Source organism: Camellia sinensis, chromosome 2, assembly GCF_055761805.1.
Source record: "Camellia sinensis isolate YWXY chromosome 2, ASM5576180v1, whole genome shotgun sequence".
In the NCBI taxonomy this organism is placed as follows: Eukaryota; Viridiplantae; Streptophyta; class Magnoliopsida; order Ericales; family Theaceae; genus Camellia; species Camellia sinensis.
This window is the reverse complement of record NC_138962.1, coordinates 225,769,654-225,786,205: the sequence shown is the minus strand read 5'-3', so window position 1 is coordinate 225,786,205 and position 16,552 is coordinate 225,769,654. Positions and strand designations below refer to the sequence as shown.

At 35.1% G+C, this 16,552-nt stretch overlaps 1 protein-coding gene across 2 annotated transcripts; it reads right to left on the bottom strand.

Moving 5' to 3' along the window:
* Window positions 1-349: 349 nt before the first annotated feature.
* Window positions 350-13,658, bottom strand: LOC114278267 (transcription factor-like protein). Of its 2 annotated transcripts, none has more exons than XM_028220291.2 (4): window positions 13,327-13,658; window positions 3,903-4,456; window positions 1,703-2,617; window positions 350-895 (listed from the first exon to the last, which is right to left on the bottom strand). In XM_028220291.2, exons 1-4 carry the CDS (start codon window positions 13,495-13,497, stop codon window positions 616-618), a joined length of 1,920 nt encoding a protein of 639 aa, XP_028076092.2. In that variant the 5' UTR covers window positions 13,498-13,658; the 3' UTR covers window positions 350-615. The 2 variants fall into 2 exon arrangements, with proteins under 2 accessions (XP_028076092.2, XP_028076091.2); XM_028220290.2 differs by having other exon boundaries at window positions 3,903-4,462; window positions 13,327-13,644.
* Window positions 13,659-16,552: the final 2,894 nt, after the last annotated feature.

The following is a 16,552-nucleotide window of genomic DNA, read 5'->3' as shown; positions in this document are numbered from 1 at the left end:
CCAAGGCATGTCAAAAAGGCCCAAATGGTTCATAGGTCAAACTGGGCCAACAAGCTTTGGACCAAGATTTAAGGTTTTTGTTTTTTATTCTTTCTTTTGTTTTGTGCACTGTCGGTATTTTACTTTCATAATTACTAATGGCCCCAAGGACCAACTCAATGGACTGCCTCTCATGAGACAATAACAAGACAGACTTCAAGCGCCCAGCTCAAGCGCCCAGCTCAAGCGCCCAGCTCAAGCCCCATGTAGTGTAGGCAGGCCCAATAAAAGGCTGCTAAATATTTTTGCTTCCGTAGCCTAAAACAGCTAGCGACTTTACCAATATTTTCTGATGGCTCCACAAATCAAATGAACAAAAATAATAAAAACTATATTGCTTTCCACATGCAACAACAAATTAAAATAATAAAAACTACAGTGCTTTCCACATGCAACAAAAATTATCATAAAAATACCAACAAATTTTTATTCTGCTAGCAAAATTCTTTTAGCTTTCCAACTTCCACCAAAAACCTGTATATCCATCCACGAAACATTACCATTTTCTCCGACATTGGTAATTGCAAATTCCATTGTCTTCCTGCCCCAACATCTTTCATGGCACCTGCTTCAAATTTAATTTTCATGGTCTTGTACATGGTCATTGTGCTGGCCATCCTCACCAACTCCATCTCCGACACCATAATCAACCCACGGCAACATAGACTCGAACAAGACGGCCAATGCATTTCGGTTCGCTATATTACGGGGAGCACCTCCCCCATGAGGTGGGTTGGCAACTTGATCACCATTCGGTACCTCTCTCATTCTTGGATCAACAAGAAAATTCTGCAGGTTATCAGGTGGCATTGTTGGTACTGAATCGGAGAAATCAGATACCAATAAATGGCTGTACCTGAAAATCAAGAAAATTCCGTTGTTCAAAAATTAAACGATGCACGAGCAACCAGCCAATAAAAGTACAGAGTCGTGTATGTTTTACAACATATAACCAGGGCTGCAAGACAAAAACCAAGTTACTTATGCGCGACTCATATTCAGTTCATTATGTAAACAACCTAAAAGATTGAACGCAAAGCTAAGCTTGAACAATCAATTACGCGGTTTGATAAGCATATATGCATCATAAAAAAACTAAGCTACTTGACTCATGTTTGCCTTGTTAAAAGCTCGTTCAAGATTGACTTGCTATGTAAACAAGTCAAAGCTTGTACAAGTCTTGAAGCTTGTGAAGTTTTCAAGCAAAGCTTGAATAATCTATTACTCAGCTCATTTGTAGCCTATATATAACAGCCAGATAATTAGGGGTTGTTTAAGGTATCCTAAATAAGTACACTTTTTGTCTTTTTGGACTAAAAAGTGGAGGGAAAAAATATGGATGTTTGGGTTAACTTTTTTACTTTTTATGAAAAAATGTGTAATAAAAAATTGTAAAAATTGGTTTGTAGAAGAAAATTAGGATTGGGAGTTGTGCAACCGTAATTGTTAACTTTTGGTAAATAGTGTTAACTTTTTAACTTTTTGAGTAACTTTTTGACTTTTTGACTTTTTTTAAGTATTCCAAACTTGGCCTTAGTTACACTGCATAAATCTCGGTAAATAACTTATCTAACCAAAGTACAAACATACAATATATCTACTGCGGCCAAACTGAAGCAAGATAAAAGAGTAGGATAACCGTGTAAATGAAAAGAACACTTACTCATTCTTGTCCGATGGGAAAGCTTCTTTCCTTACACAAGCCCAGTCCTGAGTTTCACACTTATTACGCTCCAGTGTATCAATCGCTAGTAGCGCAGAGTTCCTAAGCAATTTTTGCAGATCGGGGAGCCTCCAGATAAGATAACTCCTTTCGACATATATATTAATCAGATGGTCTACAGTCGGGATTCCTGTTTGATCTGATCCGAAGTAACTGTGCTTGAGTATCTTTGTCCACGCTTGATCCTTTAGAGGTACTTTTGCAACTAATTTTTTCAAGACTGGCGGATGAAGTAACAAAGCCTGCTTTAGGAGATCAGTCGAAGTAGCTTTTCCAGGCTTCATTTGTGTATTGTTTGAGCCTTCCTCATGCTCAAGATAAAATCGACAAATGGCAAGAGAAAAGGAAAAGTTTGGAATTAACCATATGGAGTTATCTGTTCTATATTCCTCAGAGAACTGTTCTAGCCATTTGTACTCCTCTGCCCTCAAAGAGAAATAGTCAATACATTGCATGGCACCCTTTCGATCATCTGAATCCACAGAAAGCAATAATTTGCAAATTTCAAGTGCAGAGCGATGACATCCACGCCTGTGCATGTCATTCATGTGAGTGAAAAGTGCCGTGAACAATGGCCTGTTACTTTCATGGCCAATATATTTCAATTGGCAAGTGCCCTGGAAGGGGCTGAACATTGGATGCCACGCACATTCCAAGGCATATAGACACTTTGCAATAGAATCTGCCGCCATTTGTTGATCACCAGAGAACTTAAAATACTCCGCCATAGTTATCAGTGAATCTAAATGATACGGATGATAAAACAAAATACTTGCTATACCATTAAGATCATGTGTTGCTTTAGCCGCTTCATATGCACTCTGCACTTGGCTATAGGAAGATGAGTGTACGTATCTACATGATGACAAAAACCAATTAAAATATACATCAGTACGACACCAAAATTTGAAACTGATATGTAGTCGAGGTTAATGCATGTCATAAGACTCATAACATTGATTATGAGCATATCAGGTAATAATAGCATCTCTAAATATATTGTGCTCTGTGCATAAACATATATCCCATAAGACATTGTGCATTTGATAGAATACATAAACTGCATATTCTGCCTATAATGAGAAAAAAAAGATCAATATCAAAGTTTAAAAGAGTATGGTAACTTCAACTCTAATTTCAGAAACGGAGCTAGCAGCCTAATTGGATACCATTTAAGATATTTTAATTACAATGCTCGAATGTAAATGTTCACGGAAGCGATGTGTGAGGAAATAAAACTTATAGACATAAAACATGCTTGGGGCTTGGGCTTAAAGATTCAGACATGTTACATTTATGACCAAATGAACTCAAAATCACATCTCAATGCAAGGACACCAACAGGGTGCTCCAACCATGTTTCACACTGTATTCCTTTAATCAACAGATTGATACACCACTTTCATTGGCTTAGTACTTGAGAACAGGTGAGGACCAATTTTAAAAATAAAGGCAATACCATATTAAAAAATTTCTTGCAGTGGGGCAAAGGAAGAAAAGAAGATATTAATTTGCAAGGAAAATGGGCTGAGGTACCACTAATGCATACTAAGAAAACTAAGACCAAAAAAAAAAAAAAAATGCTTCTACACAATTATAGGAATGGTGTTTCTATGGAATTTCCACAACATTTTCAAGAGTTTCATTACATTCTTTTAAAATCATGCTAGAGTTTCTGAAATGTCTCAAAAATGTTCCCTAGGAATTTTCCTTAAAATGAGTTTCCCCTCTCGACGAGAGTTTCTTGATAACTATTATTTATTGGAAACAAATGAATGCCAAGTCAAAGCATAAGATTACCTGAATGGTTAAATGCTATTGATGAGAATAGTAATTCCCCATTCCGAACAATCAGACCATGGAGGTGTTTTCAGCTCATCATATTATACTAGACTCACAAACTACAACAGCTCTAGAATCATGCAGTTCCATCTCAAGGCTAGATAAAAAAATAAAAATAAAAAATGTATGCACATCACATCAGGGTAAACTGATGTCTAAGAACTGGATAGATATTTCCTACTCCGTAGCTTCAATTAACAAGAAAGTAAAGTAGTTTAATTGCAGTATAAACAATGATAAGACATGTATAAAGTAAGTCTAATCAAACAATATCTAGCAGATTAAGCATGAGATTTACTTGAAATAGTGGTACCCATCTCTTGTTTCCAAAAGTTCCATTGACAAAGACCCATCCCAACGATGCCAATGTTCTGATGGAGTGACAAGAATAGTTTTTCGATGGTTGTGACTTCCATGTCTCCCCCCACGTACCTGTCTCGAACTGCCTGTTTGGTGACTCTTTTGAAATGAACTTACTACCTTAGAACCAAATATTCGTCGCAGCTCATTTTCTGCACTTAGAAATTTGGGATCCACTTGTAAAATGGAGGGCGTGCATTGTTTAAGCATGCTGTCACCGATTTCTACCTTTGCTGGCTTGGCTTTTAAAGGGCCCAATGGATGACTAGAAGAGTTATCTTCAATAGACAAATTTTCTAAAATCACATCTAGGGGCTTTTCAATGTTTCCCATACTTGATGAGGGATCCACCTTGTTCTTTTTCTTTTTCTTTTTCTTTGCTTTGTGATTGGATGATGGAACTGTGTTAACAGTAGCTTTCACTGAGGGTTCTCTGTCATCAATGTTTCCTATCAAGGGTTCATGTTCATCAGCAATTTCTGGCTCACTACCCTGCAGCTGAAAGTTGACCAATAGTCATTGAAATTCAACAAAATGTCCTGAAATGATGGTTCTTAATTACTTCCATCAGCAATACCAAGTTGGAAAAAGGATGAAAAGTATATCTCAGCACCATAGTGTCACTAGATAGCAGTTGAAAAATGGGTACGAAGCATTGATTGCCAAAGCTTCTTTATATGTATCTATAAAGATTTGTTTCAGCAATTTATTCTTGGCAGGAACACAGCTAGCATGATTGCCATAAAACAATTTTAAATGGTCTTGGAAATTTCATTGCAAGTCAACAAGTTACCCTCTGATTTCCATAACGTTGTCTGTTCCACACTGAGGTCACACAGGACTTTGATTGGTCAAAAGCACAACTATAGAATGTGATATTCAGAACAAGGACACAGATCTTAGCTAAATTGTATGATAATGCTCTCTCTGGAAGGCGACACAAACAACAAGAGGACCAAGAGATGGAAATTTTGAAGCAAAATAAATTTGGATAAGTCATTCAATTAGAAGATGGGATCCACTATGAAGACTGATGGCTAAGATTGATGTATGCAAGTCTTAAAATATTTGTCCTAATTTTAGGTCCGACTTTAATCTATGTATATCTTTCAACAGCACATTCTGATAATTTTAGTTTCCTTTGCCTTGCCTTGAAGTTCTTTGTCCAGAGATAAGGATTTCAATAGCAAAGTTTTTAACTTGATGAGTTCCCATTCCGCTTTGAATTTTACAAGGTTTGGGTCTTTTACACAAAATCTAGGGTTGTTTATGGTTGTCTGTCTATATATATTTTGCACGTACGTGGGTTATGTGCGCCCACTGACCTCTTCCAAGTTCCAACAAAGCAAAAACAAACAAACAAACAAACAAACCATAAAAGAAAAGGAAACAGCAAAAAACAGTGTCGATTTTAACTTTTAGCAAAACCCTTAAACATATAATGATTAATTTGAGCTGCAATAAATTATCTCTTGTGGATTTACAATATAATTCAAAATTTTATGGTAAATTATGCTTTCACCCCCAAAAGTATTGCTTGTTTCTCACTTTCATTGTAAAAGAAAAGATTATTCCACTTTAATCTCTCAACTACCAAACTTTTTCCAGTTTGGTCCAATTTGCAAAGGAGGTGTCAGTGCTGAGGTAGTTTTGGATTTTTATGTGTTATATTTCTCACTTTGGCACTTTGGCCCGTTACTTACACTTTAGTCCATAAGTATCTGACAAGGTCTATCTCTAAACTGAGGGAAAATTCCCCACATTGAGGGGTCCCATCACCGAACCCCTCCCTTCTCTCTCCAACCCAATCGGCAAATACCCCTCCCCCCCCCCTCTCTCTCTCTCTCTCCTCTTCTTCCCCCTCCAACTCCACCACCATCACCACCACCACCGCCAAACTCCCCCGGCAGCCACCATAACCAAACCAACCGTCTCTCTCTCTCTCTCTCTTGACTAATCAATGCCTTTATCACTATACCCATTATCTAGTTCCTTTTGCTTGACGAATCTCAAGGACTTGAGGAGGAGGTTATGATGGTAGTGGTAACGACCAAGGTGGTGGTGAGAATGGTTATATGGTTATAGTGTCAATAAATGGTGTGGTAGTGGTGATGGTTATGCCAGTGGTGTTAGCGAACAGCATGGTGGCAGAGTCAATGAGGAGGGGGACTAGGGTGGTTGATGGTAGTGTTATCGTGGTTGGTGGTGGTGTGGGAACAATCATATAGTCTAGTGACCAGATTGGGAAAAGTAAATTTTAAGGGCCAAGGTGAGAGAGGCAAAGGGTGATTTACCCATTTTTTCATATTTCCATGGATACCCATTGATACAAGTTGAATATGGGTTAGGTCAAGATCACATTGTGCAATGTGTCCTTATCCATCACAAAAACATAACATCCAATACAAATTGGACCAAACTAGGAAAAGTTTGATAGTTGAGAGACCAAAATGGCATAATTTTTTCTTTACCAAGTAATACTTTAGGAGTTGTAAGTGTCTCGACATAAAGATATGGATTGCAAAGCTTTTAACTTGATGAGTTCCCATTCCATTTGACATTTCACAGAGTTTGAAATCCAAATGGTTCCTTTTTTATGGTTGTTAGTCTGTATATATTTTCATGCGGTTGTTTATGGCTGTCTCCATCTATATATATTTTACATGTATATGGGTTGCGTCCATCTACGTTACACGGACTTGGGTGTGGGTATTGGGTGTGGGTGCTTATCTGGGAGTCAGACACTTCAAAATTAAAAATTGAAGATACGTGGATATGGATCCAAATGTGGATATGGGTACGGGAATACGTTATATATTATAAATAAAAAATAATTATAATAAATAAGGAATAATAAATTATGCTTAAATAAAAAACAAAAATTAAATGTTTTATTTTATAAATTTTTTAAGATTTTTTTTTATTATATATGATTTAAATAGATTTTTTTAAAACAATTATATGATTTGTTTTATTTATTATATCTTAAAAAGTTAAGAAATAACAATTAAATGATTTGTTATATTATATTTTATTATATCACAATATTTTCCCCCAAACCACTCTCTCTCTCTTCTCTATCTTCTTTCGTCTTTACCTTTACGTCGATTTGAACCTCTACGATGACGGCGACAAACCTGAAGCAAAACTCTCTCTCTCTCTCTCTCTCTCTCTCTCTCTCCCAGATCTAGAAACAGACCACATCGCGCGACCACAGATCACCACGATCACAGATTTGAAGAATGGATGACGGCGTGGGCTTCGCAATCCAGATCGGGGTTTCGGTTGTCGTTCATAGCGGCACAAAAGATTGACGAAGACGATCGAAGCCCTACAATTTTAGCCCTAATCGCAGGTATGCCATCGTATCCACTTTCTATATGCTGTATCCCGTCCGTATTCCGCACCCGTACCCGTGTCGTGTCGTGTCGACACGGGTACTTCGCCAAAACTGGAGAGTCCGTGTAACGTAGGCGCCCATTGGCCTCTTCCAAATATATATATATATATGTTAACAAAACTCTTAGACATAAAATGATTAACTTGATTTATAATAAATCATCTCTTATGGATTTGCAATATAATTCAAAATCTTATGGGTACATTTCTACTCAATGATGCACACAAGTTGACATGACTATGACAAAAAGTTTACCATAATTTATCAAATTGTCAAAAGCTTATTTCATTTTCTCCTTTCCAAAGTAAATAATTTTCATTCTTTTACACTATGCTCCTAGTTTAAGTACATATTTCTCATTCTCCTAATTACTACCATTTTTTTGGTAATTTCTAAAAAAAAAGTAGTAATACACCCATAGTGAATTGCTTAAGCTTAAGGATACGTCATTCTCCTTTGATCTATCTCCTCAATAGAGGTCTCCTAACAATTTTTTTTTCACTTTCTTTATATACAAACAAATTTATTAACAAAGCCTCTCTATTTTTCCTTATTCCATAAAGACTTGGAAAATTGACCCCAAATTGCTCCCCTCTCAAACCACAAAATTCTCACTCTCATCAACAAGACATGGGCCTATCATCATTCAACCATAGTATTAATGCTTCTATGTGAATCATGCCTCATCAGTTTGATAGTCTTCACTTTATTGGCAAAAAATCAAGCCTAATCATGGCATAACTCAAACCCAACTGAGTGGGGGACAAAGCAGGATGGTTGCTTCCCTTACTTAGACTATGAAGCACGAGAAATCCAAAAATGATGTCGTATGAGTACTGGGTGCTTACCGAGTGCTGATACGCGTACTAGTACGGCGGTACACGTACTGGGTACACCAAATACATGCCGAGTACGGCAAATACGTTTGGGTACATTGTGGGTATGGCACGGGTACGGCGAGGTTTTTTTTTTTTTTTTTTGGCAGCTGTTAGAATTTATTGCAGCCTTTATTATTCTTCTTTCAACTTCGAAAATCATCAAGTAATTTATTTCCAATACCCTTTACCCATGAGTCATGATTTCGCTCTCTTTTGCATCATGTTTTGGACAATCAAAAAAATAAATAAATAAATAAAAATAAAAATTATATAATTTTTTAGACAAGTTTTCTTTTTAGTTTTGATATAGAAGCTTTGATTTATACGTTGGATGTTTAACTATAAATTTATAAAAAAAATTAAAAATTGGCGTACCTTAGTCGTACCTGTACCCTAGGTTACACGGACTTGGGTACAGGTATCGGGTGCGGGTGCGGGTGCGTATCTAGGGGTCGGACACTTCAAAATTAAAAATTAAGGGTACGTGGATATGTATCCAAATTTGGATACGGGTATGGAGATACGTTAAATGATTTTTTTTTAAAAATATATATATTTATCATATGAAGATAAGTTATATTATATAAATAACAAATAAAAATCTATGGAGATGAGTTATATTATATATATTTTTATTTTAATATACATTAATTATTTAATTTATTTATTATATTTTTTAAACAATGTATTCTAATTAATTTTTTTATTTTATTTTACATAGATGTGTTTATTTTTTTTTATTAATATATACAAGTATATAATATCTTATAAATATATTATATGTTATATAATAATTATTATTTAATAATATATAATAATAATAGTTATTATTATAGTTATTATAATAAACATATTATATGTTACATAATAATTATTATATGATATATAATAATAATATTTATTATTATAGTTATTAACTATTAATAGTTTATTAACTATTATTATTATTATTATTATTATTATAGTTATTATAATAATAGATAGATACGAATAGATAGACAGAGTCAGGAAGAAGGAAGAAGGAAGAAGATAAAACGATAGAGAGAGGGAGAGGGAGAGGGAGTAAAGGGGAAGCGATAGCAATCGCGATCGCGAGGGAGAGAGAGACCTGATGGAGCTTCGATCTTCGACTGGATCGACCGGATAGAGCTTCGACTGAAGGTCTTCGAGCTTCGACCAGGTTCTTGCTCTCTCCTCTTTCATTTCTTTTGCTGTCTGTGAAGAGCCATGTCTGAATGAGAACAGGCGAATCCGACACAGATCCCACACCCGCACCCGTGTCGTGTCGTGTCGACACGGGTACTTCGCCCCAAAGTGGCGAGTCCATGTAACACAGCCTATACCCTACTTTTTTAAGAATTTGCCTAGCTATGAAAGCTGCAATTACACGGAAAAACTAGGTTGTCACTACTGCAAGGATCTTTAGGCGACATTGGTCTATTCCTTCAATCTTGATCAATTTACAAAGTCAAGTTATTGCAAATGGCACCAAGATAGTTATGGGGCTTCTACAATGAGCCACTAGAACAAGAAAAATTAAGGTTGCAGGTTACTATCTATGGCATCACCAACCCAGTATGCATGATTGAGAGGTTATACCCAACCCACCCTCCGAGACCCCTATGGCCACTGGTTCAATGATTAAAACTCGGTCTATTAACTTTGAGACTATGAGTTCAAACCTGAGGGTAGCCATCTTGGGTACATAATGCCAAAGGTTAGCTCTCTTTACCCAATCCACTTCACCCCTCCTCCAGACCCCTATTCATGGACACTAATAGGGATACTTTTTTATTGTGGAGCTAAGATGAGTGACATATAATATATTATTTACTATTTAGTATTAGTAGTTTTTATCTTATAGCTTAATCGTTTGCTAAATTATCTTCTTGCTTGATCTTTCTAATGCGTTATGCACGAGCATTGCACGGTTTGTAGTCTTAGGTTGTCCATGTAGCAGATTGTTTTGTGTAGTCTAGTCTCTTTTAAATTAGCTAAAACTCTCGAGTTAAATGTACTTTATATATTTTCTTCATATCTCCATTACACTACATCAAATGAAATGTTTTAGTTAATACAAAACTCAAAACTTTGTGTCAGATATTAACAAAAGGAAAAAGAAAATCACTTGGCATCCTTCATTTTTAGTTGCACCACTAGTTAGGATATGCAAATGCACTATGATAGATAACATAATTCTCAACAATAATTACAGAAGGATCTTAATTGGAAGATAATTTGGTTCAGTAGAAAAACTTCGACTTTATTAGAGAAGAAATGGATCTTTTAAAGGTTTTGAACTGATAAAGAGGCGGAGAGATATCAAAAGGTTGAGAAGGTTGGAGGAGGAGGAGGAGAAGCTCATATAGCTATGTTATATGTTGGGCTAAGGCTTCTAAAAGATTTTGGGGGCTCATTATTTTGACAATTGAGGTAGGGTTAAAGATCAGTGGTATGTCATGGACTTTCTAATTGGGGGAGGGGGGAGGTACATGAAGGTAGAGAAGGTAGAGACTCTAGTGCATGGGAAGCGGGAAGTGGTTAAAATCCCGAACATCCAGAATGGGAGTGGGTGGGTGGTGATGACCAAGGTGTCCAAGACTCTGGTCATGTAGGCGAGGGGTGGCATAAGAAAGTTTTTAAGTGTTTCCTTGAGGCAGCAAATATTTAGTCATGGCCAAGGAAAGTAGTGGAGGTAAAGGGTAAATTGTTGGCATGGAGAATCATGGAGAAGTGGAAGTGGCGCAGTAGTCATTTGAAGAGATTACCATTTTTGCAAAGTTGTCCGATGAGGAGGTGGTTGGGGCCTTGGCATATACCATTGCCAAAGGTGGTGTAGAAGTAGGTTAAGAAATGATGGCGTGTTTCACTAGAGGTCAAATTATAGAGTTGAGTGGGGCACAATTTCTCTTTATGCTCTCATTAGAGAAGACCCTAGAGGGTTTTAAAGAAGAGAGATTGCAAAATAGAAGAGCAGTTATTTTTGGATAAGTGGTCAAGATGGGGTGTCACTACAAACCCCAAGTTAATCCTAAAGTACCTTTTTTTTTTTTTTTTTGATAAATAGGTTAATCCTAAAGTACTTAGTCTATAAGAGAAGCTTGTGGGGATTTCATTGCAATGGATAACCAACGACAAAGAAGGTTGATATTCGCCTCATCGATGGGCTTGTCTATTGGAACACAAAGATGTAAGATTATGTCCTATATGCTAGTCGCAATTAGTAGTATGAAGTATGAGATATCGGTCTAGTTGGAATTCAACCCTTGGATAACATATACCAAGTTGAGAGAGTAGTTGCAAAAAACTCTTCGAAGACAATAATAGCCAGTGAAAATAGAATTCTCTAGCTTCTTGCAATTCAAATTTTGAAAAGCAATCAAGGGTAGGGGGTGTAAAAATGACCCGTGGGCCACCCGAAGCCTACCCGCAAGCCCAGCCCGAGATCGGGCTTGGGCCGTGTGTTTTGGAGCCTGGCCCATCGACCCACTCAAAGCCAGGCCCAAGGCCAAGCCTAGCCCGACCCGCCCGAGGTCCAGTGCCATTTTTGGTGGAAAAGAAAAAAATTTGATGAAAAAATACAAAATATATATATATATATATATATTCAGGCCCGCCCAAGCCTAGGCCCGAGGCTCAAATACCCCTAGGTCTGGGCCTAATTTTCTCGCCCGTGGGCTGGCCCGGCTCGGTTTGAATTTTAGATGGAGCCTGTGTGACCCGACATAGGCCGGGTCAGGCCAAATTTATACCCCTAACCAAGGGGTAGGTAGGAAAAGAAGGGGCATTGTGAGGACATGTAGCAATAATTGATTCAGTAAAAAGCGAGCTCAAGTTGGATACAATTGGACTCACTTCCTACATTTAGACACACATAAAACACATTATGAGTTTGAATAAAATAATTTCTAATTCAATAATATAATAAAAAATAATAAAAAATTATAACTATTTTTTCTCCTTTAGATTTTAAAAATTATCACTTTTAATTTTAACTAAAAGTTTCCTTTTATTTATTTATTTTTGATAACTCAGTATCTAACCTACTGGACCGACTAATCCAAGAAATCAATCTTACCGTTCACTAGCAAGGGGCCAAATAAAGCTGGGCCAAAACCCTATATGAACTAGCTCTAGTAAATTGTTTTCACCTAAAAGGTTTTGAACCTGCAACTTTGGAGAGAGTGCACCCCCGGGCCCTGACCACCAAAACCAACCTTTTGAGGTTAACTAACATATTCATATATATGATATATAATAATTATTTATCATTATATATGATATATAATAAATATATAAAATTATAAATTTTACACGTGTCCCTTACACATGTCATGTCCCTCATTTTTTAAAAATTTGTGTGTTGGCGTGTCGATGTCGTGTCTGTGTTTGTACTTCTTAGATGGTCATTACTAACAACCGCCACCACCCCTGTCTTTCTCTCTCCCCCTCCACCAACCCACCCATCCACCGATGCTGAAGCCTCTCCCTTGCCACCCCTAAATACTCTTTGCCACCTACTAGCAACCTCCATTCCCCCTCCCCGGCTACCCACTTGCAGCCCCATGCTTCTCCCTAACCACCAACCTGCAATCACAATCCTCCCCCATCATCTCCCCACCCTCAGCCACTACTCCCCTTCCTTGGTCACCTACCAGCAACCCAGTAATATTATTTACGTGTAGCAGACAACAATTTAGGGGTTTTGAATCCACATATAACAATTCCAAATCTAAGACAATTGCATCCAGCATTATTAGAAACAATGTGTACAATCAACCAGAATTGAAGATAGTGAATTCTGAGTTTCTAAGGTTTCGATTTAATAAAAAAACGTGATGGCCAAAATTTTCATTCAAATGATAAACATCCACGCACAATTTAAAAGTAATTTGAAACCCTAAGTCGTCAAGATTGAAAGCCTAACTCATTCAAAGAGAAACAGATTCGCGATAGGTAATCAAAAACCCTAACTCGTCAAGATTGAAACCACACGCAAATTAGAAAAGTATAATACATCAACAAGAATAAAAGCGATTGAAGGTAAATATCAACAGAGAGAGAGAGAGAGAGAAGAACTAAACCTGATCGCGATCATGATCGTCGTCGTTGAGGAGATCGAAAGGGTTTACAAAAGCTGGGGTGGAGGAATCGGGAGACTCGGAGTCATCGTCGTTGTCGAGTTGATGATCTTCTTGTTGTTGTTCTTGAGATTCTTGTTGCCTGAGAACTTTTCTCAGATATCGAGCCGACATTGTTGTAATCACGACTATCAGAGAATCGTTTCCCCCAAACACCCTAACCTAATCAGCTTTCAGCTCATATCCGAGGGACAAAGTTTTACCCTCACGCCACGCTGGTTTGGATCGTTAGTGAAAAAATGATTAGCAAATAGATTATTAGTGCGAAAATGATTAATAAAGAAATGGAAAATGTTATGGATTTGAAATAAATTATCAAATTTTTTACCAAACCTCTCACATGGGTGTACGATCCACACAAATTAAATGTGTGTGGGTCTCACACCCATATGAGATAGTTTGTAGAAAATTTAGTAATTTGTTTGAGATTCCTAACATAACTCTAAAGAAATTGTTAGTGTGATGATTATTAGTGAGGGATTAAATAAAAATATATTTATGTTGATAATAGCGTGAAAAATAGTTAGAAATAAGATTGTTAAAATTATTTTTATATAAAATAAAAGTATATTTTTATATTAAAGAAAATATAAAAAAAAAATTACAAATAATATACTGCACTTGGGTGTAATAAAAAATAAAAAACTATTTCAGTCAATCAGCCAAACAACTAGATACACTCTAATTTTCAGATTATTTTTTCAATCTCACCTCTCCCAAAACTACACTAATCCGGTCACTGAGACGGACTGTCAATACCATTGGGTGTGTTTGTTTGAACGGACTGGATAAGGAGGAATTGTAATCCATCATACTATTAGTCCTAGGATACATTGTCTCCGGACTATTTGGTTGGACTGGATTTGTATCCTATGTTTGTTTAGTCATAGGATTAGATGTCTGGATTTGACTATTTTTAGTTAATCCAATGTTTGTTTGGGATATTATAGAAAATGATAAATGCTCAAATGACTAGTTTATCCTTTTCAATTATTTACTAAGTAATAGCAATATTAAACATAGCTTTAATATTTTAATTATTTTTAGCTAGATTAAATAAAAATTTATTTTATTTTATTTTTTGCACAATTAAATAAATTTATTTTTAAAAAATTAAATAAATTATATATAAATAAAAATATATGTTATTTTTTAATTAAAATTTTAAATAAATTTATTTTAAATAATAATAATTAAAGAATGAAATAAAATAACACATCTATTAAAATTTAAATAATGAAATTAAATAAAATATAAACAAAATTTTAAAATAAGATATCTATAAAAAAAATTAAAAAAATTAAATAAATAAAACAAAAATAAAAATTAAATAAAGGAAAAATTATCAATAAATCCCAACCTGAGGAATGTTGTTCCATTTGGTCCTGTGTTTTTTCTTATGAACCGTTTGGTCCTATTTAGTTAGGAAGGAATCTTTTTATTTGATTTGATATTGTTCAAGTTTACATTTTTATCCTTTTTTATAGGATTAAGGGGATTATAGTGATGATGTGGATTTGCACATTTCCGTTTTTATATATTTGATTCAGTGATTTATAGGGGAATTGGTTAGTTTGTTGATGTGGTTTTATTGGTTGTGGGTTTTGTATTTGCTAGTCTAGGAAGCCTATCGTGCTGTTATAGGTTGCCAGCATTGGCGATGTTCTAAGATTTTTTTTCTCAAGATAAATGTTTCAGAAAAACCACCTACAACATTTCTAGAAACAATCTATGATTGCATAAACTAATATTACACACCTTCGCACTACCGCTAAACATCTATCATTTTCCTAATCGACGTTACAATTACTTTCACCCAGTTCTGAACAATTGGATTTGTCATACCATCAGCCTAATCTAAACATCTTCGGAGTTACGGCGCAACCATGTTGAATATATCACCCCAAAATGGCAAACATAACCATTACAACCGGAGACATTACCGTTACTATTCAATAAAGACCACCAGCACGATCAATATTGATAAAAAACATTCAACAACGACACAATACCAACGACGTTTACATTACCCAATAGAATATACAGACAGTAAGGTTGCCTTACTCTCATTATGCGTAGTACATTGGGGAAATGAGTGAATACAATAACTAGTGTTAGTGTTAATAATGAAATACACCCACAATGATATGCGAAGGGGTTTGAGAGATAAGGGAACTATTGTTAGTGTTGAAAATCAAAAAATCTATATCGAAATCGGATAAGAAAACCCTCAAGACTTATATTTTAGACATAACAAGTCAAGATTTGCACTCTAAAACTATAGATATATGCTCTAGCAGTGTAAATCTCCACTTTAGAATTGTAGAATTAAACTAATTTTAATTTTTAACTTAAATAGAATGACAATGTTTGAGAACTTCTATATAAGTCACATCTTTTGTTTCCCTTTAGTAACTTTCTTTTATAAATTATATGAAAACTTTTTACTTTTTCGATCAGTCTTGAGTAAGTAAATATAAAAAATAAAAAAAAATCCCAAAATAAGCTATATATATATATATTGTCTTCTCCATACTTTTTTTAAAAAAGATTTTAAGTTTTTTTTTAAAAAATATTCATATTTGTCTCGTTAAATAAAATTTAGAAACTTAAATTTTTTGATTTTTTTTTATAGTTAGGACAAAAAAAAGTCAACATAAAGGTCACCAAAAAACCAAACCCCAAACACCCACACATAATTAAAGTGTAATTGTTCAATTTAAGACAAGCAAGATTAAAGTAAAATTTAAATCAAATTATTAGAGTTAAAAGTATAATTTATTCAAAACAAAACTTAATATTTAAGAAGTTAATTACACGAAAACCCAATTGCAGCCAAATATTGCTCACTAGTTTGTTCATTTTGGACAACTGTTTATTGGATAAATTACTAGTTTGTTCATTTTGGACAACTGTTTATTGGATAAATTACACCAAGCACCCAGAAGTTTAAAATATACAACAAGGTTATAAAATTGGTATAATTGTAAGTAGGGTTAAAATGATTCAAACTAATGTAAATGATATGCAGATGCAAAAATAAAAAATATAAAAATATATATTCTAATATAAAATATCTGACAATAATTTTTCTTTTATATAATTATTGAATTACTGACAAAAATAGGTTAAGGTATTATATGAATTAAAATATTAAAAGATCCTAATA